Raw genomic sequence first — 23563 nt, forward strand, 5'->3', positions numbered from 1 at the left:
TTTTTTAAGCGTTACTTCACTGAGGCAGAGGGCTGCCTTTGAGTGACGTCACGAGTCTGAGCAGCAAGCTGCACAAGAGAAGGGAGGCTGGGTGAGTGACAGCCCAGCCTACTTTTTAATAGCTTTGTCATGTGACTTGGGACTGTAGTAAGACAGGTGCCTTCAGTTCACTCTCAGTAAGGGGCTGGTCGCCTGCAGGAGTGTGTGCTCTGTCTCGCTGTGGATTGGAGTTTGAAAAGCTTGACTGGCGTCATTCAGAAGCTGGATGGCGTGGGACATGTGCAACCAGGACTCTGTATGGAGTGACATCGAGGTGAGCCGGGGGGCTGGGCTGGGCTGGGCATTGCAGCCACCAGCAGCGACTGACCCGACCAACCAACCGACAGACCAAAGCTTCCGTGGGATGCAATTATTCTTGAAAGTGGTGGTGAGGGGTGGGGGAAGGGCTGGGTTTGAGGAAAGAAGGCAGGAAAGTCACGCAGGCAGGAGCCCTTTGCTGAGAAGGGATCTCAGCCGTAACTCCAATAAGTTGGCTATTTTAAGGTGGCTCCTCAGAGAAGCCCGGAGCAAATCAAAGTGGAGCTGCTGTCACTGGCGTCCGCTGCAGTTCGAAACTCTTTCCATGTGCCTCGGGCTCTGTTGCCAGCCCGATGCAATATTGATGCTCCAAGATATTGGTATGAATCAGAAGCGGAAGGCTCTCCAGCCGTGTTTAGTGGCCTGGTTGGAAAAATGCCACTTCTATTTTTAAGACATCGACGATCGAACTATGAACACCAAGGTTTTCGAATACAGTCTGGCTTTGACTTGAATCCCCAGATTGTGGTTTTTTTTCTCCCCCAAATCCTCTTTCTCCCCGGCTCTCTCGCTATTTGCCAGATAGAGAACTCACCAAACCCTTAATAATTCCTGCCGGGTTTTTCTCTGAGTTTGCGTTGCCCACAGAACACAAAACAGTGATGGTATTTCCCTTCACAACTCCAATCTGGGGGTGGAAAGATTTGTTCAAAAAAAAAAAAAAAGGGAAGGAAGAAATTCCTTCTTTTCCGTTAGGCTCCGTGGCAGGGCAGCTAATGGTTAAATCTCTGTGTTCCGCGGAGAGCAGCCTGAAGCTTTTGAGAGAATACAGTTTATGCAGGACTGTGTGCGCGGAGCTGCTCGGCGCTTGTGTAAAAATAGACAGCAATACATCAATTCCACCGCCGCTGCTGGCTACAATTCATACAGGAGGGGAGAGAGGAGGGCGAGAGAAAGGGTGGGGGGAAGCAAGCCGTTTCCTCATAATCTGTGGTGTCTGGAGTCACTGGCTGGGGGACAGGAAGACCTCTCTGCCTGTTTGCATGCAGCCTGGTGGAATGTTCTCAGAAAGTTTGGGCAACTTGGGGAGCGAGTGAAACTTTCTGTGCACTCTGGTGCGAGGAGCGCAGACGGAATTGGACGGCGGTTTCCAGCTGCTCACAATGAACCTGGCAGTGGACTCTCAGGGTTTCCTCTGGGCAGCTGGGGGCACGCAGGGTAAGGGGGAGGATCGGGCCCCACGTGATGTGGTTAAATAAGATGTCATGGAGTGCAGCAATACGCATCTAAAGGGAAAAGCTTTTGGCCCAGGCCTGCAGGGAATGCATCTTTCTTATCTCGGAGGCATGCCCTGCACTCTTAACTCTTTGCTGGGTTTGCAAACGCAGGCTAGGTTCCTGGGCTAGTTCCCCCCCCCCCCCCCCCCCCCCCCGCAAATGGTCTTAACAAATTGAAATGGTTCTAAACTTGTTGTGATTTTATGGAAAGGTGGGATAGATATAGATAACTCATCGGTCTTGAAGCTATTACGGACCAGGGGGTGGGGGGTAGGGGCAGTGGGTGGGGGGCAGCACTGCCCAAGTGGCTTCAGAGTTCTGATTGCCTCCAAGTAGCCGGTGTGTCCTGTGGGCGTTTGCCTGGCTGGCACCATGGGACTCAGGTGTTTATGGTTTCATTTTCCCAACGTGTGGGTTCCCCGGTGCCGCTGCAGAGACTAGACTGAGGCGCCAGATCACAGGGAAGCAGGAGAGATTTCTTTTAATCGCTGGAATTCCTGCAGTCATTTTTCAATTAAGCGTCATTTCGGGAGGGTGGTCCGTTGTCTTGGTTTGGGGCTTTGCCCTGCTTGCTTTCAGGTCGTGGGCGGCCGGTCGGCTCCGGGTGATCAGCAGGCTTCTCTGTTGTAATCTTCTAGCAGTCATGCCTTCTCAGCCACACGGGCTGAAAGATGAACGAGCAGCAGGTAGCTTAGCTTAAGGGGCCTTCGGTTTTTGAATCATTAATGCTTACTGTCATCCTAAAACGTCCTCTGCCCCTTTACACATCATGACAGGATGGCGCATTGGTTAATAAAGGTCTAGATCGCTATAGCTACTCTGGATCCCCAGTGCTTCACAGTTTAATGAAGATGATGTACACTAAGTTACCAAGATTGATAGAGACAATTCACATGACATACATGCCACGAAGAGAGTCACTCTTTTACTACCCCCCACCCCTCCCTCTGTTCTGACTCTTCTTTAAGAAGTAAAGATTCTTTATTTCATTGATATAATTAATATGGCTCTCTCTCTCTCTCTTTCTCTCTCTCGCTCTCGCTCTCTCTCAGATTTACCATCCGTGGCACCAAAACCTCCAAAAGGTTAATGGAGAATTATCCTTAATTATAATGATTCATTATCATCAGTGCAGTTAAGCTAATTTATTGTCTGCTCCTTAACTAAGAGAAAAGTCTGTTGGGGTGAAATAACGCACAATAATTAGCCTTTTGTGTTTAGTGATGGCTTTATCCTCTTAAATCTTATTATAAAATTAAGGCGAAGGTTGGTTGTGGAATGCGTGCCGTGCCGGCAAAGAGCAGTAGAATGTGCCGCTTGAATCGCAGAGAGCCCCACCTGTCACAGATGTAGAGGGAAGCAGTAACTAGCAGCACGTCAGATGGGGACAGATACGGGGCTCGGACTGTTGAGTCTGGCATCCTCCAAAGGCCAAGTATAAATTAATCACAGGAACATTGCTACTACGAATGTGCTTTAGATGAGCAGGATAATGCCGCATTCAGAGACACTGGTTTTATGAGTATGTCAACACTGGCATGATCCCATGCACTTGAGTTCAACCATAACCTAAAAGCCAAAACAAAGCCGAAAGGAAGACGGGGAGGAGGGGAGGAAAGCAGGGAAGGTAAGAGAAGGAAAAGAGAGAACAAGGAACAGAGATGCCCATTATGGGACAGCCAAAGCCAAGAAGTTAATCTGGTCTTCCCAATGGTTTCAAAGAGTTATTTTATATATCTATATACCTACATATATATATATATATATATATATATATATATATATATATATATATATATATATATTCCAGGACGTTAAAAGGGCCCTGCTCAAGCCATACTCTTAGATGTTAGGAGAGAGAGAAGCAGATAAGTCGTCCATTCCCACTTGGGTGGCACTCAGCTTTCAAAAACACCTTGTCTAAAGTACGCTCCCTGAAACAGGAACTTAAACCCAGATGAAATGGGTCTCTATTTCTAGCTTCTATTCATTTCTCACTGCTGACTTTTTGTTGTTATTGCTGTCTATGTATTGGGAGACCTGGTGACGAAGCGTCTTACGGTCTGGGCTGCTGACCATGCAGTTAGCAGTTCGAAACCACCAGCTGCTCCTGGGGTGGGGTGGTAAGATGAGGCTTTTACTTCTGTAAAGAGTTTCAGTCTCCAACACCCACCAGGCCATTTCTCCTGTATTCGATAGAATCCACTCGATGGGAATGAGTTTGGAGTATTTGCTTTTTAGAAGACTATTCCACCATAAATCCTGGGTATTCATTTGCACCATTGAAAAGGCTATCCCCTTGACTATGAATCAATTGTGGAAGAGTCCATGGGGGTATGTCTTTCCTCTGAGTCTGTCTGACCCAGGGGAGGAGACCTGAAGGCAGACTTGGTGCCGGCGAAGTTTCACCTAACACCAAATGCCAGCACTGTACCAGCACTAACCCCTTCTCAGCCCAACCTCCACTCGTATGCAAACCTAGCCATGGGCACTGATCTGTAACTTGGCACTAACTCAGATAAGAAAATGGAAAGACTACTGGACGGATGAGGACTGGGTGCAGGTTGAACAGGCTGCCTGGTGTCTGGGACCTTCGTGGAGTGTGTGTGTACCATGGTCTCAGGGTAGGACCACAATCATGCTCCCGCTCACACCATCCCCGGCTCCCACCCCTGCCCCCTTGCCAACCACTTACTCCCTACCCAGTACCTAGAGCTCAGCATGTGGCTTTTGCTCAGCCTGCTGCGTGTGACCTGTGTAATGTCACCTGGGGGCTCGAGAAAAAAAGAAGGGAAAAAATCTGCATAAAACTTATTTTATTCCAAATCTAAATGTCAAGGAGGATCTTCAGCTTTCTGCCAAGCTGCTGCCTGGATGTGAACACGGGTGCAGTGGCGTGCCTGACCTTGGAGGGGAGGGCCAGGAGGGTGCCTTTTCAGCGTGCCTGCTGAGAAGGACGCCTCAGGACTGCATGTGGAGGAGGCCCACACTGCGCTGACATCGCCAGCCCCTGCGATGGAAGTTTCTGCAGGCTTCCTCACCTAATGCAGAGTGGCTGCAGTGAGCAGCCCGAAGTGAATATAGCCAATTCCAGTGCAGGAGACCACCTCACTGGGAGGAGCTGGGCCGGCGGGGGGGGGGCGAGTGAGAGGGAAGCGGGTGGCATACACCGTTAAAGACTGCTTCACTCCAGAAAATGAAGGACTCACTCTACCAGCCATTTAAGCATCTGGATATACTTACTGACAGAGGCCTGCTTGGTGCAAATGGGCAATCCAGTGAGCTGTGAACCAAAGAGTTGGAAGTTCGAGTTCACCCCGAGCACCTTGGAAGAAAGATGTGGCAATCTGCTTCTGAACAGGCAGCCTTTGAAAACCCTGTGAAGCAGAGTTCTACTGTGCCACCCAGACGCTTGGGTCTTGGTCTGACTTGGTGACAACTGAGTCCTAATACATTGACATTATTAAAAGGTATAACAAAAAGTACATGTTTTTTAATTCTCTCTGAGCATACTTTATTTATATATGGAGAAAGTACAGTGGTCGTGTGGTACTGTTTTTTTGGTTTTTTCCCTTTTGCTTTTCTGGAACCAAATGATCCCAATTAATCTGTATCCACCTCTCTCTGTGTTTCTATTTACCAACTCTCTCTCTCCCACATACACACCCCTCAATACACAGGATTTGTAAGCTGCACAAAACTGAGGGTATTAAAGATCATGTAAGAAAACATGCTTTTTTTGTCCTTCAATTCAAGGAGCTTGCTTTTGACTTCTTAGGGATGAAGTCCAGAAATGAAAAGTCAAGTAAGAGTAAATGATTTAAATAACAATCTGAGAGCCCTAGATGAGTGTGAGGACTTTGCACCATTAGTTGCTAAATGAATTATACACATTATAATGGTTAAAAGGAGCCAAAGTAGAGAACGTTTGCCTAGGATCGTTCTACATTTTCTTTTTCATCTGGCAGAGGTTGATTGAGTGCCTGATCATGTCTGGTGACACTTCCAGGGTAGAATCTAACTGGTATCCTGCCCTAGATGGAATTATACTGGGAGGGTAAAGATCTGCCTAGAGGTGCAGCAGACGACCTTTTGAAAGCTGGTGACTGCCACCAGAGAGGTGCCCACGGGTCCTGCTTATTGCTTATCTGAACAAACCAGAGAAGATCTCGTGGCTCTGTGTATTTGGCCATGAATCTGAAAGTAGAATTTGGGGTGAGATATTTCAGGCAGAGTATCCTTTAGGGGTAGGTAATGGGGTTGAAGAACTTTGGATCTTTTGCCTGGAGATTCATGTCCAGGAGGGAGACCAGCTTTGGTGATGCTGTCCAGTTAGCCCAGGCTTGATTCCCATTGGGTGCTATCTCCATTGAATGAATTCCTGTGGCGACTGAACATGGTCCTCTGCCTTCTTTTCTTTTCCCCCCACCCCCCTGCAGTGTGCTGCCCTGGTTGGTGAAGACCAGCCTCTTTGCCCAGATCTTCCTGAACTTGACCTTTCTGAACTAGACGTGAACGACTTGGATACAGACAGCTTTCTCGGTGGACTCAAGTGGTGTAGTGACCAATCGGAAATCATTTCCAACCAGTACAACAATGAGCCTTCAAATATATTCGAGGTAAGGCCACGCCTTGGTGGGATTCTGTGTCTCATTGGACTTGCCTTGGTTCACCATGAACTCACGTGGCCATGGGCCTGTAAGCGCAGGGTTCTGCCACTTTGCTGGCAGCAAAAGACATTTGCGTTGGAGGGACATGACTTTTGGTTGCGTGGAAAAGCTATGTTTGCGGGGAAAAAAGGACCCAGCCCAGAGTGTGTTAAAATGGGCTGAAATGCTGAGAGATTGTGAAAGAAGGGGTGACAAAGGAAAAACAAAGTCTAGACCTGCTCTGATGGCACAGTGGTTACGAGTCGGGCTGTTCATCGCCAGGCACGCAGTTCGAAACCACCCTCCGCTCCATGAGAGAAAGATGGGGCTTTTCATTCCCGTGAAGAGTTAGTCTCAGAAACTCGCAAGGGCAGTTCTAGCCTGTCCTGCCGGGTCAAAATGAGTTGGCATCGCCTCGATGGCAGTGTGTTTGTTTTGTTTTGTTTGCTCTTTATGTTTTTGTTTGGCTTTTTGATTTCCCACAGAGAAAGGGCACGACGTAGTGACTAATAATAATTAATGTGAGGGAGTCTTTGTATTTTCGTGCTATGAGCTCGAGGTTTACCTTGATTGGCTTTACAAAGGGGGCAGTTATTATTATTGATTCATGACACATTTTTGATACCTGCTTCTGATTTCTCGGTAATGTCCAACGAATTCCCTGTTTTCTTAGAGTCAAAGTCACTGACTTTCAGCAGTGAGAATTGCCCCCCAGACTGCAGACTCTTTTTAGAATCCGACCGGATCAGGAAACATGTTGATGTGCCCATGGGAAAGTGTTGCTTTTAGAAAAGAGCCTCTTCTTACGAGACCAGGACTCACTTATTTGAAGGCAGATGCTTCTTCGCAAGGGCCAGCCTATAGAATGTCCCCCAGGAGTGAATGCAATAGGAGTTAGATACACTGGTGTCGCCACCACTAAGCGCCAGCTACTTTAAATGTGTTTCTTATCACCACCAAGGACAGTGTTTTCCTTTTTCATATTTGCGATTACTCTTTGAAACCCTGGGTCATGGCGAGATGTAGTTTTGTACTTTTTATTTTCTTTGGGCAGCCAGCAGGTAGAAGGTGCTGGCTCAAGGTCTGTGAAGTGAACACAGAGTAAATGAGAAGTACTGGGAGTCTCAATCAAGACAATAATAGGAACAATAATTAAAAAAACCCGTCATCTCCTGCTTTGGCGTGGAAAAGGGGCGCTGGTGGCAAGACAGGTTAAGTGTTGACCTGTCAATCAGTAAGTCGGCAGTTCAAACCAGTCAGTCACTCAGAGGGCTAAAGACGAGGCTGCTCTTGTAAAGATGTACTGTCTCAGAAATGCTGCCCTGCCGGGTCTCTGTGAGCTGGGTTGATTTGAGGCAGCGGCTTTGACTTGGGATAAGTAGACACTGTTCTTGAAACTCCGCAGGATTTTGCCATTAGTCCCATTTTACATGTGGAGACGCTGAGTCTCTGAGGGGACCAGTGATTGCCCATCTTTGACAAGTGACAGAGCTCAGCTTGAACCGACCATGCCCTGGGTGCCACAGTCTCTAGTAGCAGGACAGGGAGGGTCACAGTAACTTTGGGTGACAGCCATCCTGGACAAAGACCTATCAAGCTGCCTCTTGACTGAATCCGTTTAAAAATAGAACCGAATCTTTCCTTTTACTGTTGGCGAGCCTGGAAGCCAGGCCAGCCGTGAGCTTGAGGTGGCCTTAGGCTCTGTCGGCCCGATGGCTGAGACCTTAGAAGAAGCTTGAAGGGTGAGCTGGGTCTTAGAAGAATGCTTCCTGTCATGAAGTTGGGGGCTGAGGAAAGGAGTCAGGCGGAGGAAACCCAGAAGGGCTTCGGTTAGGTCTACTTTCCCAGGCTTCTCACCCTGTCTGGGAAAGTTCATGTGAGGACGTGGCTGGTTAGAACCGGTAAATTGAACATTCCTCATTCTGTAATCTTGTCAGGTTACAGGCGTATTTTAAGTCATGCTGCATTAAATAAACAGTACTTTAAAAAAAAAAGGTCCATCTCTCTAGATCTCTTATCACAAATCGTCTATTTTGTATCCGGCGAATGCCGTGCAATTTGTAAGTGAGGAGCAGCTGAAAGGGGCGTGTGCCGCTTTAAAAAAAGGTGGGTGTGCTGCTCTGCACCCTTTCGTTCCCGTGTTCCATGGGACAGTACTTTGGAGAGATTTTGTAAAACTTGGCGTTTCCACCTTCAGGCAGGCCACTTGGTTCCGTGGCTGGTTTTGTCTCCAGAGGCCTAAAAGACACAATGCCATCTTTTTACCACCCCCCCCACCCGCCCCCATATACAATATTCTGTAAGGTTATGTCTTGGGCTGCCCACCGCAAAGGTGAGCAGTTCGACACCACCAAGGACTGTTCTGTTTCTATCCCCGTGAACAGTTACTGCATCAGAACCTCACAGGGGCCATTGCCGCCTGTCCTATAGGGTCACTGCGAGTCAGCATTGACTTAAACGTCTCTGTGTGGCTTTTGAGACACAGTTAAAAAATACAAGATTGGTTTCACCCCCAGGGTTTCTTTTCAAACCCCAGCCAGTTGTGTCTCCTGGGGGAACATGTAGTACATATCTGGAGACATCTATGACTGCGGGCACTGGGGAGAACATATTAGTGGTATGTCGTGAGCCGGAACTTAGGGGCAGTAGCCGCTCGAGGTTGCGCCATGCCCAGGAGAGCCGCCGACTGCTTTCCCCAAAGCATTCTCCAGCCCCAAAGGCCAAGTGCACTGAGGTTGAGAAACGCTGTATTTAAAACAAAACAATCACGGGAATCCCCTGTGTCCAGTGCAAACTGCGAATCGACCACGTTTCTGGAAAGATACAGGATGCAAAGACTCACAAGTCGTAAAATGACCCAGCCGCTCCAGGCTGTACCCTCGAGATGTCAGGTGGCTTCTCAGTGCCGGAGAGCAAAAGGAACTGTTTGGATAACTCCCCATCCCAGCTTTCTTTGACGTCACAGAGCCCATTCTTCTTTGTCTAGGCCAAGGGTAAGGGCAGGTGTGGCAATGCTGCCCTGAACAGCAGCATGGGAAATTGCAGGCCTTTCCTCGCTGCCCCCTAGAGTCAAAGGCAGACATTTCGCCCTACACCAGGAAAGGGAAGGTGCTGTGAACCTGGGTGGAATTCTGAAAGTAGGGCTCCTTCCCCCTTGCAGAAAGGTGATATGCAGCCCAAAGGAACCCTGGTGCGGCCTGCTGGGGTTCTGTGTGAGTCCCACCATGCCGACACTTCCCTGAGGGTACTTCCCAGGGCCCTGTGCCTTTAAATGTCTCGCTGTGGACTTTCACCTGCGCTATCTTTCTTCCAGTTCTGGTAGCCCTGCCTCATCCAGTTTGGGAAGGCCGTGTACTTCAGGCAAGCCAAACAGACACAGCCTCTGCCAGCCCCCCATCTGCCAATCCCTTAGCATGACCTCTCCCAAATTCCCAGCATGAATTAAGAACCCGAGTCATAAAAACAGTTTTTTTCCTGGTTGTAGTAGCAAGTTGTTGGACATGGCCAGTAAGGTTTCTGGATTCTAACTCGAGTAGGGAAGTGGGGGGGGTGGTCATGTCAATATGTCGGTGGCAGTCCTGTCAGTTCTGACTCACAGTGACCCCTGGTGTTTCAGAATGGAACTGCGCTCCGTGGGGGCGGGCAGGTTAATGGCTAGTTTTCCAGCAGTAGGTTGCCAGGTCTCTATTCCGTGGCACCGCCCCAATTGGATGGCAGCCCCAATCCTTTGGTCGGCTTTGAGCATGGGTCAGCTGTACCCCCGTGGACTCACCAGCAGAAAGGGAAGTGGTAAACCCAAAAGGTGAAGTGTAGGCATTTCTCCCTTCTCTCAGTCCCCTGCATCCCAGTGCAAATTGCATTTTGTTGTTGAATTCAAAGCCAGAAGGATTGGAGTGGAGAGTCGTATTTGGGAACACGTAACCTCCCAAGTGGAAGGGAAAGGTGCCAGTGTGCAATTGTACATGCTGTTTGAGGAGCTGGGCCCACAAGGGGTGGTCTAGGCTCGCATACTGTGTTTGGATGTGTCCCTGTAGGTGGCTGGGGGTGATTCTGTCTCCAAAGGGGGTGCAAGGCCTAGGGTGTTCGTGCAGCCTGGAGTGCACAGAATCCAGGTGAAAGGAAAACAGGATGCTGTCCCTGGATGGACTGGTCGCAAGATTTATGTTTCAAAAATATTGCAACATCACTTCCTTCCCTCTCTCGTGGCTTTTGTACATTGTTTGAAGGAACAGAAGGAGAGGCTGTGTTTTATAGCACAGCCATGAACGGTGGGTAAGTCGGGCCTTAGTTTACCTAGCACACTGCCCTTCGCCAGGAGGGGGGGAGTGCCTTGTCCTTGCTTTGTTTTAACACCTGTTATCACGCCTCCCTGAGACACCTGGCAGGAGCCCTGGTGATGGAGTGGTTACACCTTGGGTTGTTAAACAAAAGGTCAACAGTTCAAAACCCAGCTACTCCAACGGGAAAAGAGGAGGCTTTGTCCTCCGGCCAAGAGTTACAGTCTTGAAAACCCACAGGGGCCAGTCTGTCTTGTCCTATAGGGTCACGGTGAGCCGGAGGGCACTCCATGGTCACGTGTGTGTGTGTTGTTCAGAGACCATTGAATGGACAGGCGTTGTCCCTAGGTCTGAATGCAGCTAGCTGCTAATGCTCGTCAGAGGGTGGTGAGTGAGAATCCGCTAGTCAGTCCTCACAGTGCATTTTGCAGGCTGCCTCTGCAGAGGGGAAGAGAGTAAGCGATCGCCACATCTATGCTTCGGAATCACTCGGACTCTCAGTGAGCTCTGATTCTGTGGACTTTCATAGGAACACCGGGCTTTCCTCGTTCATGTCTACAAGGTATCCCACTCCGCATCCCTCCGAGGAAATGGGTGGCAGGACCCCCTAAGAGGATGTGATCATTCTGTTGGAACTATGGATGCCTTCCCATTTCTGCTTGTATTTCTCAGTTAATTTCCTAGCTATTCCTACCTTGTGCATATATGATACGACCTATCAAAACCTTTTGGACATCCCCTCACAGAGGGGTCACAGGGAAGAGAGGAGCCAATAAGAGTTCAGTAAAGCACCGACGAAACATACAATTTTCCTCTAGTCCTTTGGTGCTTCTTCCCCCCCCCCTATCATGACCTCAATCCAACCTTACAAATGTGCCTAGAGCAGAACATGTACACTGCTATAGATAAGAACCCACAACACAGGGAATCCAGGACAGATAGACCCCTTGGGGCCGGTAATGAGAGTAGCCATACTAGGAGGGGAAGTGGAAAGTGGGGGAGAAAAAGGGGAACCAATCACAATGATCTACATATGGGGGATCGACAACAGAAAAGTGAGTGAAGGGAGACATCGGTCAGTGTAAGACATGAAGAGAAAAATCATCAAGGGTTAAAGAGGTAGGGAGGGTGGGGGAGGGGGAAAGTGAAGAGCTGAAACCAAGGCTCAAGTAGAAAGAAAAGGTTCTGAAAATGATGATGGCAACATATGTACAAATGTGCTTGACACCATGGATGGATGGATGGACTATTGTAAGAGCTGTATGAGCCCCCAGTACAATGATTTAAAAAATAGAATTAATCAACTCACTGGGAGTCTTATGGGAGCAGGGAACCCGTCCTGTACGTTAAAGATTTCTCAGATGTTTTCATAGAAAAACAGAAAGCAACTGCTCAATAAATATTTATCATCTAATGAATGAGTTCCTCAAACATCCATTGATGGTGTGAATTAACCTTAGGTAATGTGAAGATTACATAGGAAACACAAAAGAAGTTCCATTTCAGAAAGGAATTTTAAATCTAAATTGGGAAGGCTGATGACCAGATGTAATTAGCAAACAGTGCAAGACTCTTGTATGCGCACACCCACACCCACACACATGCATGTATATATACATATCTTCTTAATTGGAAAGCAATGCAAAGCTGTGATTATAGCAATATCCATATGCACGTATGTGATCCTATATGTTATATGTGTGTTGTCACTGTGTAAGCATTGCAAGACTGTGTACTCATATACATGCATATGCATGTACCCATGTGTGTGCTCACGTGTGTGCGTGTTGGAGATGAGCTAAGGGAAGACACAGCAAGAATGGAGTTTCCAGGGCTGAAGAGAGTCAGAAGGCCGTGTTTTCTTAGCAAGACTAGTGAGCTGAGGTGCTGGGTTTATTAAGACTGAAATACAAGGGACGTGGGAGAAAGAATTTGGTTCTAGGTGGATGTATTATGGGGCACCCTCAGAATTGTGGTCCAAGTGGTTAGAGCTTACATTGTGGAAATCAGGGCACCACTGAAGATCTGTACAAGGCAGCAAGGTGAAAGAGGTGGTGATGGAGCAGCGAGAAGCTGCTGCAGGTGGTAAGAGGCATGAACAATTAAGGAGGGTAGGACCAGGCCCTCCTGAATGCCAAGAGCCAACAAAGTTCAGGACGGGGCCAAGGTGACAGGCAAGGGAATGGCATCCTAGGGACAAAGACTTGAAACACCTTGAAGGAAAATTCCATTAGCTCCGAGGAACAGGAGGTCGGATAGAGAGAGAGGAGGAGTCCAAGACTGCCAGCTCCAGAATATTCCAAAAAGCGTTGGAGGGACCTGGCTCTCCTCCTGCCCTTGGCTAAGCATCTGATCCCATTTAGGACATCAAGGATACCCATCAGGCATGGGAGGTCATTCTAAGAAGGGGCACTCCTGCTCCCTGCTGCCCAGGGACAGCAAATATGAAACCCACTCCACACACGGAGGCGGAACGTCTGCTCTTTCATACACGTCTCTGGAGGAAATTCTGCAGCCTGCCACGGGCATGAATGCTTGCTTCCCACTGTGCATGCCAGTTCTCAGGCAGACTGTTCTATGAATGGCCATCCATTTGAAACTATAACAAAGCATATTAAAGACACATACGCAAACACACATTCACACACACGCGTGTGAAAATAGCAATCTCACCGTCACTTACTCATTTGGGGAATACATTCCTCTTTGCCAGGTGGAGAGGCTGGTTCCAGTTGACAAGCATCCGGGTGCAAAGAGTTTGGTGATTTCTAATTTGCAATCAATGAGTGTTTGTCATTTAAATGAAATTTACAACCCACGATCTGATTTTTTTTTTTGCCACCCTTGGTAACGACACACAGAGAACACAGACTTGAAGTGGGAAAATAATCACCGCTTAAGTGGGGAGTTAATTGGCTGTAATGCAAGAGCACTGAGGAATGTTGAAGCTCATGGAGATGTATAGAGTATTTAAAAAATTTATGCCATCCTTATCTGTGCATTTGTAGTCAAGCACACAATTCCCAATTTAGGGTGTAAATCAGTTAGATGTTCAACTTGCAGTGTCTCAAATCAGAAAGCTGCCCTCAGACCCAGTCAGTGCTGATTTCTTTCCCTGTTGGCTTATCTCACAAAGGACCTACAAGTATTTTCTGTGTGCCTTTGTGTGTTTGTGTGTGCATGTGTCCATCTACACACCTCAGTTGAACACTCTTTGAAAGACTTCTTGGCATGATAACGTCTGGCTATCTTGGGAACATCTGGTTTACCACCTTATTTCCTCCCCAGCATTGTGCTGACCACTAGGCACATGTGGCTTGGGTGTTCTGGCCCCTAGGGCTAGGTCTGTTGGCACGGGCCCCAGCTAATAAATAGCAAGTCATAGGACGCCGGCTTCCGTGACCATCTTTCCCCATCACTAACTTTCCTGGTGGTTGCTTTTGTTCATGGAAATCGTGGTGACGAGAAATTTGGTTGCCAGCTATAGGGATCTAGATATATAGCTATATGTATATAGGCATATATGTTTGTTTAATAGACTTCACTCAAGTTCATAGCATTTGTTATACGGGAAATACGGTCCATGTTTCATTATCCACAAGCATTTTAGAAAGTAGGATTTCACATGCCTGCACATGCGTGCACACCTGGATGTGTGTGGTGGAGACCAGCTGTGTCCTGGCAGAGTGATCCAGGAAGTAGGTGAGCCACGTGGTGGACACAGCTCAGGTATCTCTCGAAAGTGCTGGAGGCTTTGTGAGCTCTTTAAGGACACATGACTCTGACTTTTTTTTTGGGGGGGTGGGGGGGGTGCGGGTAGTGGGCGGGTCAAAAGACAGGGATGTCCGCCTTACAAAGAGAACCATTTGCTGAGACACCGACCGAAAGGAGGTCATCGATTCTTGACACGCCCCACATCCATCAGCGTCTAGGCCACAGGAACGAAGGCGCAGGTTGCCAAGTTGGACAGTGTCTATTTGCAGAGCACCTGCGGGTGCCCGAGTGGTGAGCTTATACACAGGCTGTTGTCGGTGTTTGTCCACATCGCTCCGTGCACAAGCAAACTTAGGGAAACCCAGTACAGCAGATGGCTCCCCTCTGAAGGCGAGCCACCCACGGCGCTGATAACAGAAGAACATTCAAGAGGGCCTTGTGCATCAGAGAGCCAAGCAGCTCCTCCTCTGTTCCCAACCCGAGCTTGGGACGAGTGTGTGGCCAGGAGAAAGTGTCTGTCATCCCGTTGCCTCTTCTTGGAGCAGTGCAGACTTGCATCGTGGGTTTTAGGAAATAAGTGGCCTGCGATGTGCAAACATGCTGCGAGGACCGCCGTGTGTTTGCTCGGTGCCTTACTTGCCTATTTTCGTGAGCCTCTCTATCAGGCTACTTTCAAAAGCCAAGCCGGCTGGACTGTGTTTTCCCGCAGACTGCCAAAGAGGCTACATTCTAAGCAGCTAGAATGAAATCAAGGGGGAGGGGGGTCACACACAGTGAGATGCATATTCTTATTCATGGGCGAGACACAATTTTTATGAAGATAAATGGCTTCTTAATCTATTAAAGCCACTGGTTCCAAAATCATGGTAGGGAATGGATGCATGCGCCTGCCCTCTTCCAAGCTGAGCAAGTCGGCTCGATGGCTCAAAACTAGAAACACGCACAGTCGGCAAGGCCGGCCCAGCTCCCTATGACTGCAAGTTATTCATTCAAGGTTTGGAGCCAGGCGGATTAATGAATTACCAGATCTTGCATAAAATGACTTGCCCTGACTTTTAAATAACTACCTTCCTTTTTGATGGAGGGGGACAGTCTTGTGATTTGAGGTTAATGAGCTCCTGGGAATCAGCACCCCCCCTCCCACACACCCCCAATAGAATTCTTTTCTGTTGCCCCTCATGAGCAATTCAGGACCAGACACCACTTGATTTTTAAGTGGAGACCGGCCCATTGCTATGATGTTGAACAGATTCCTGAGGCGCTGCCGAGCTAAATAAAATAGACTAGGAAGAAAGACCTGGTAGTCTGGGGCGGGGGTGGGGGGCATTTTCTGGGGGCAAAACTAGCTAGGGTAAGCCCTGTGTGTCACAATAGTTCTGTCCCCTTATACAGGAGGGACACTGTGAGAGAGTCAGTGCGTAACTCATTGAAAACTAAAGAAGCTTCATAAGCATCCCCTCCCCCTATGTTCCCACTTCTTCCCTAGTCACTCAGAGGCAGCCCAGGGAAGAGGTTCCGTCCGGCTGCAGGTAGGGCAGGGAAGGTGGCGGTGACTCCGCAGTCCAGTCCTCGGTGGCTTTTTGTCCTTGTCTGTGCCGAATCAGCAGGATTTGTCAGACCTCTCCCCTCTGCTCAGCCAAGTTTAGGGAGCACGCCGCTCCCCTCCCAATCTGCATAACTGGCGCTCTGAACTTTGAAGGAAAGCCTGGGAGCTATTTGCAAAGTGCTGGTGCTTAGAGAATACTAAATTACATTTCGGAAATCGTCTACCGCCACCAGTTATACTTCATTCTCATTCTTGACACAGACACCTACATCAGAGAACAGTAACATTTCGGAGATTAGAGAGGCAGTTTGGGTATGCTCCAGCGCTATAATAGGATCAGAATTTTAAGGCCTTTTGTATTATTACCAATAGTCACTTAGTTTCTACTGCAGTGTACTTTGCGGGGAATTACAGCTTTTGCTAAAAAGATTAAAATGCTATTATGCAAATGATTGCAGTATGTTATTATGTTTACAAATTAACATCCATGGCTCAACACACAAATTAACTAACTATTCTATCTGTGTTATTAGGGCTTTGATAAAGTCACTGTTAATAAAAAATGGGTAGCTTGGAACAGTTCAATGGGAAGGATCGTGATTGAACACACAGAACTTGGGCCGTGTGTTTAAGGTTCTAAGTAGCGAGATGGAAAATAGAGTCACGCGAAGGCCCAGGGCTGCATGGGGCTCTGGGACTGTCAGAACAAACAGCAGAGGTGCTGCTGGGCGATGCCCGGACATGGGAACGAAAGAGCTTCCAGCTATGACGTCTAGTGAGACAGTGTCTCAATAAATCTGAGTAGAGCATACAGACCATCCTCTCTTAATAAACAGGGCATTGAAATGATCATTGCCCTCCATTACATGTTTAATATGTTCCGCACACACTATTCCAGGCTGGAGCTCAGGGCCAATTTTGCCTTGGTGGATGGGGTTCAGCAGTGGAGCACCGCCGTGTGATAAAAGAGGTGACGGCTGGGTTCCGATGACGGCGGCTTTACAACCAGGGCTGCGAATTGCTGTTCCTGGCTGATTCTAAGAGATCATAAAAGGGAGAAGTTAGCCGCCAAGGTCCTGGAGACCTGAACGTAGGTGATTATGTTATCGTGTGGGATGGATTAACTAGACAGACGGACAACACCTTCGCTTGAAGGCTGGCAGGAAAAGTAACTGCAAGGAGATGCAGGATTCTGGCGAGCAAACTTAGTTAGACTGGGGGAGGTCCAGAGGACAGTAATTAAAAGGTTTCCCAGGAAAACCAAGCTTCCAATCACCTGACTCCTTCAAGAGGTCTCAGAACAAAGCAGGCTGTATTCATCTGAAGCCTCGGGACGGCATTAGATCTGTATCGGAATTAGTGGACGTTATAATTAATCTAACTAGTAGCTCCTGGGGAAACGCACAAGCAAGAAACAATGGCACTCTGAGAACGTGCCAGGGACAAGTCTGGTCATAGTTCAAATACCGTGGGCTTCCTCTGCTCAAGAGGCACAGAGGTCGAGGACTTCTGAGTTCGTGCCCAAGGAAACTTTGCACCTCTACACACTTGGGACAGCCACCTTCAACTGCTTAGCCGGTCTGTCAGATGTGCTGTAGTCTTATGTGATGGGGCGGGGCCGGGGGGCATACCATTGGTGGTACGTATAGCACAAGCCCTGGATTGTGTTCCCAATGGCACCTTGTGTTAATGAGCTACTTACACAAATGTTTGCCATCTAGCTGGAGCAAGGTGCCTGGAACCTTCATGTGCTTCCACCTTTGGAGAAAAACGGCGTCCTCTTTCACTATCCCAAGTGTGTCCTTGTGGAAACAGAGCATTTGCTAATCGGTTGAAGCTTGCAAAGGCGAGGTGGGGCTGGGGTGGCGGGGGCGGGATAAGTGTTTTGGTGGGTGGGGAGGAGAAAGGAAAAAGATCTCCACTAGAACCAGCTGCTGTCACAGCTTCAGATTTGATGGCTTATGGCCTTGTCCCGTTCCTAGGCACCTGATCGAGAAAGTGGTACAATCCTGTTATGCAGGCATTCCGGAACGTGGGCCAACATTCACCTGACATGACCAAGGTTTAAAGTACTTGCTGTAACTTTACTCAGTGCAGGGGACATGCCAGCCTCTGCGTGTGCATCCACATCCTCATTCTCTCTCTCTCTTTCTCACACACACGCACACACACGCACACCAAGGGGAAACAGTGAGATTGCCATAGAGAGGTGGTAAACTAATTAGTCCAGTAGACAAATGTCTTGGCTCATGTTTAAACAGAGCCGTAAGGACACCATGTTCCCAACAGCCACATAGCTAAATACAAACCAGTGTCAGCTGCTATGCAGACCAGAGTGACCTCCTTCCACATCGGTCATCGTCAGTCCATTTTGGTCGCAGTCATACTGCACATCTGTTTCCACGACGAGCTGCAGCTTCTGAAGGTGGCATTTGGGCTCCGTGAGCACACAAACAACCCAGCTATAAATTGCCACTGCTGGAGTTATTTTGAATAAGTGTATACTGTTTCATATTTATAATGGTGAGGCTTCATAATATTCACAGTGAATATATAACACCGATCAGTTCAACAAGCATGAAATTGTATGTTGTCAACTTGTCACATAAATAGAGTCATATTCTCCCTTGCAATAATGTTAAACTAACGTGCCCCCCCCACTGCGCCCCTCCCCAGAATTGTCGAGAGGGTCACAAAAATGGGAGGGGTGTAGGTCTGCCTTTGGGTAGATAAACTGCCAGGGCTATTGTAAAGTTGCTGTGTTTCTTGACGCATTTCGCCACTACCCGTTCTCCCAGGCGCCTACTCTTCTTGGGTGAATGCTAATAGGCTAATCTGGTGTGTTTCTTTTACCTCCAGCGGCATCATTTCCAGCCAGCCCTGGAAGGCTTTGGGGACATTCTATATGCACAACTTTTTGTTGTTATTGTTCTCTTTGACTCTTATTTTTCACTGTGTTCTTGCCGCTACAACGAGCCTTAATAGCCACGGAATTCGGCAACTGCACCCTGGCAAGCTTTCTCCCCACCGTTGACCCTTGACTCTGGATACAGTCTCACTGCCCCTGAGTCTGTTCCGACCCAGAGCCACCCAACAGGTCAGGATCAGACTCTGTGTGGGTTCCCGAGGCTGTGAGCTCTTACCAAGAGCAGAACCTCTCAAGTTCCCTTCTGGAGCGGCTGCTGGGTTCCAACTGCTGACCTTGTGGGTGGTCAGCAAGCCGCCCAACACGTACCCCACCGAGCCGCCGTTACATTAGGACATTGGGAATTGATGGACATTGTGCTCAGACTTCCCAGAGAGAGGGGGAGAGAGGGAGAAGAACTTTAGGGTGATGCAAAAAAGAGAATGTGGAACTGGATTCCCTACTTACTGACGGGAATGGAGGCCACGTAATGACGGTACGTAAGCGCCTCCAGCCGAGGCAGTGCCCTCACACTCCATTTCCCACAGTGGCTGGCAGGTCTGCACCAGGGGCAAGAGAAGAAATGGATGCAAAGATTCTTTTTGTTGTTGCCTATTTTTACTTTTGAGAAATTCTTCGCCCAATCCAACTCGCCCGATGGTCCTCCAAGTGGTCTGATGACAGAAGGAGACATTGCAGTCAATGTGGGTGTCTATTTTGTTGGGCTGCTAACCTCAAGGTCAGCAGTTTGAAACCACTAGCTGCTCAGTGGAAGATAGAGGAGGTTTCATATTCCGGTAAAAAGTTACAGTCTCGGCCACCTACTGGGGCAGTTCTATTCTGTCCTGTAGAGTCACCATGAGTCAGAATTGACTCCATGTGATGAGTTTGTGTGTTTGAGGCCCTAGTAACATCACTACATTGAAAACCTCAGGGTAGGGCTGTGGGTGTTCTGAAAAAACCATCAAATGACCGACTCATTCCATACACTCATTCCATACTCATTCCATACACTCTCCTTTACCTCTTAGATGTCACAGTGGCATGTTTTCTGGACAGTAGGTGTGTTATACAGGGTTCTCTGGAGAAACAAAACCAGGACACTTGTGAATATATATATATATCACATAAAATATACTACTAATTTGTCCACACAACAGTATGGAAGGCTCAGTTCAATTCATTTCTATGAGATAGTTAATATACTGGCAGTCCTTCAACTCACAAGGGCTGTTGGGTGCAAGTCAAGGAAGCAGACAGCTGAGTCCTCTGTAAAGCAATATAGGCAGTCCAGCCACAGGCAGCAAACAGCAGGGCAGGTCATCCACAGGCAGCCAGATGACAGGGTCCTACAGTCCATAGCTCAAATGCTATACATACCAGCAGCGTGGCGAAGCAGGTCTCGAAAGAACCTCAAACTATAGCAACACGGTCCACGGGTTGGGTGTCCCATGGGTAGTGTAGCTCACAAGTTGGCTGGAGGCTTTTCCTGATGTGCATAGCTCCAGGATAAACCCAGGAGTAGCAGAAAGGCTGGTGGCTGCAGAGGCAATGAATCCAAGGTCTACATTTCAGAAGTATGCCTTTGATAGCTCCGAGGATTGGCAGGCAATATGGCAGACTGTTGGCTCAGTTCCCAAGAACCAGAGGTAGGATCCAGATCCAGCAAAAAGCAGGCAAGCTTTTCCACGGCATCTGCTTATATTGGGAGTAAGTAACACCCCCAAGGAAACTTCTTTCCAAGGATATCAGGGTGTGACCTGCGTAATTGGGTTGTATTCCACCCTAATATCCGCTATAACTGATTGGCTGCTCCTAGCAGACCCCATGATGGCGTTGGAAGATGTTGTGTAGGTCACATCATGGGGTTAATAGCCAGATGTTAACCATCAAAGCACTGAGAACACTTGCCCAGCCAAGTTGACAAAAAACCTACCGCTGCTGCTAATCCAGAAGCACTAGTAAGAAAGGCCTGGTGATCTATCTTCTTAAGAAAGTCAGCCTTTGAAAACCCTACGAAGCACAGCTCTACAGATGCATTGGGCATCGTACCTTGGGGTCTGACTTGAAATCACATATACTCATTAAAGAATCGTTCACCCCTTGGCATTTCTGGGGGAGAGAAGAGGGCAAAGCTGTCAGCAGAAAGGTGTGTGACTGACGTGCAAGTCTGGCGTGACCGGCATGCCCGTGCCCCTGGCAGAGTGCGGGGCTCCTCTGAGTGGAAACCGCTTTGTACAGTTTTAGGCTTGCTGACCTTTTTCTCGGGGAGTGGTATTTCAGGCCAGCTGAAAGGCTGAGAGGCGTTTGCCTACGTGTGACACTCTTCAGATGTGGCCTTTCAGTCTCACCGGAGCCTTCATCTCCAAGCAATAGCTCAGATAGCTCAGCACCTCTGTAAAGGGGGTGTGCTGCCCTCCCCCACCTGCCACCTGGGGCAGGTCGCACACAGGAGGAGCCTTGGACGCCTCTCCTTTTCAAGGAGGTGCCAGGCATCAGCGCCCCCTGGAGCCTGGTTCCGTGCCATTCTGGTTCATGTTCTGGAAATACTCCAGCGTGAAGCTCTCCTCCCAGTCCTTCCTGAGAAGTTTATTTCTGCTTTTGGGAACAGTCTGCCCAGTGGGAAAATGTCACCCATGTTCTTGATCATAGGAATGTCCTTGGTTTTCCCATGAGCTCTTGGCCTAAGGACAGTCACATCCCTGAGTGCCATCTCATCCGCTCAGATAGGAAGGTGGGATATGGGTATTCCACACATAGTGTCTTCCCCCCCGGTGTCCAGGGCTTCTGGCCAACTGAGGTCCCATCCAGAAGTGATCTCATGGCAGGATCCTCTTGTGCCTTGCCAGCACATGCTTTGCAGGGACAACCTGCTCTGTCCCTGAGTGGCATCCATCCAGTGGCTTTTCTTTTTCCTTGAGGTAGTGCTGTCTGGTGGCCAGGCTAGCCTCCCTCTTCCCACTGGAGACAAGTTGGGGAAAACGCCTGGGCCTGTCAGTGCAGAGCTGTTGTCCTGGGATGCGGGACCTCGTCCCCTGCTTCTCCCCAATTCCAGGGCTCTGCCTGTGGGGCGATTTGAGAGCAACAGTAGGTCACCGTGCCACCTTCTAGCTTCTGTAATCCTCTCCCCCAGCAGTCCCAGCGGCCCCTATCCCAAAGGAATCTGTGGCAGTTTCTCCTGGGGCAAAACTGGCCTGGACCGCTTTGCTTTATTGGTTCACATGGAAGGGAGAGGGGGGATTGACAAAGACAGTCCGTCCACCTAGGCCCAAATGACTTTTCTGCGATGAGATGCATTTGGAGGTAACGGAATGCTGCCTGGTCTTGGCAGATAACCGAGGCTGGGGACCCATGTAGCGTGATCCCTGCCCTGTTTAATTTGTCTTTGAATGGCAAATGCGCGGCTCCTCTGAGTCAGCAAAAGAGTGACACCCTCCGTAGCACGGCCTGACCTCCCTGCTGCTGCTTCGGTGGCACGGGAAAATAAAACGCCAATCCAATTTCTCCCTGGTCTTTTCATTCATCGCTGGTTCACTAGTCTTTCTAGCATCCACGTTTTGAGACTGACAGGGAAGATGGGTGGGCCCTTGGTCAGACGCCCTTGGTCATCCCTGATCCTGCTGGGCTGTCTGATTCTGACCAGTAGAACCCACTTAGATAGGTGACATTCCCTTTGTGTTACTAATTGCCTTGCAGCATGACGAGGCCATCAGAACACAGGGGGGAGGCTCTCTGGGAAGCCAAGAGCGGCCTCCAGGAAACCCCTCCCCTCAAATTTTACCCATAGATGAGCTTCAAAGTCTTTGCTGGCTTAGTGCGTTGCTGCCTTTTATTCCACGTCTCGACTTAGAGGGTCTCATTTTCTGGCTAGATGAGAAGAGGCACTGCCCAGGCTTCAGAGGCTGGTAGAGGGACAAGGGTCATATCGGGCCAGGGAGGGGGCGGGATGTGGGGAATGACCCCCCAAGGACGCTGCTGGAAATTTTAAAAGGAGGCAGATACAGCCAGGACTCAACATACTGCCATTGAGTCAATGCCAGCTTGTAGTGACTCTGTAGGGCAGGGTAGAACCATCCCAATGGGTTTCCAAGACCTGTAACTCTTTGTTGACAGGAGAAGAAAGCCCCGACGTTCTACCTCAGAGCTGCTGGTGGTATTGAATCGCTGACCTTGTGGTTAGCAGCAGTCCAGTGCATAACCACTGAGCCACCAGGGTCAAACCAGGATTACCGAGCCATTTGGGGTCCTCCGTGGTGCAAAGTGTTAGGCACTCTGCGACTCATGCAAAGATGGGAGATTTGAATCCACACAGGGGTGACTCGGAAGAAAGAACTGGTGGTCTAATTCCCAAAGATCCTAGCCATCGAGAGCCATATAGAGCACTCTTCTAATCTGTCACACATGAGGGTGACCGGGGGGTGGACTTGACATGGGGGTGAGGTGGGCTGGAGGGGTAGCGGGTTTGGGTTTAACTTATAGGCAAGAAGCTCCTCTTTTCCAGTCGCCGCTGTATGGTGCTGCCCTTCAATTTTACCCTACCCATTTTTCACCATGTTAAGGTAGGAACATGTGAAGGTAGGAACATGTGAAGGTAGGAACATGTGAAGGTAGGGAACATGTTCAGGTAGGGACATGTTCAGGTAGGGACATGTTCAGGTAGGGAACATGTGAAGGTAGGGACATGTGAAGGTAGGGACATGTGAAGGTAGGGACATGTGAAGGTAGGGACATGTTCAGGTAGGGACATGTTCAGGTAGGAACATGTTAAGGTAGGGAACATGTTAAGGTAGGAACATGTTAAGGTAGGAACATGTTAAGTTAGGAACATGTTAAGGTATGCACATGATTTTGAATGTTTTCTATGGGTGTGCTTTCATAAAGAGTGAGCTCATTTATCC

The 23563-nt window shown here is 48.7% G+C and overlaps 1 protein-coding gene across 1 annotated transcript in view; it reads left to right on the forward strand.

The window, feature by feature from the left end:
• Positions 1-265: 265 nt before the first annotated feature.
• Positions 266-23563, forward strand: part of PPARGC1A (PPARG coactivator 1 alpha) — a 119778-nt gene continuing 96480 nt past the window's right edge. Inside the window, exons 1-2 of the mRNA XM_075545014.1 lie at positions 266-313; positions 6014-6193. Coding sequence (XP_075401129.1) covers positions 266-313; positions 6014-6193 — 228 coding nt within the window. The remainder of the gene's footprint in view (positions 314-6013; positions 6194-23563) is intronic.

Source organism: Tenrec ecaudatus, chromosome 3 (assembly GCF_050624435.1).
Source record: "Tenrec ecaudatus isolate mTenEca1 chromosome 3, mTenEca1.hap1, whole genome shotgun sequence".
Classification (NCBI taxonomy): Eukaryota; Metazoa; Chordata; class Mammalia; order Afrosoricida; family Tenrecidae; genus Tenrec; species Tenrec ecaudatus.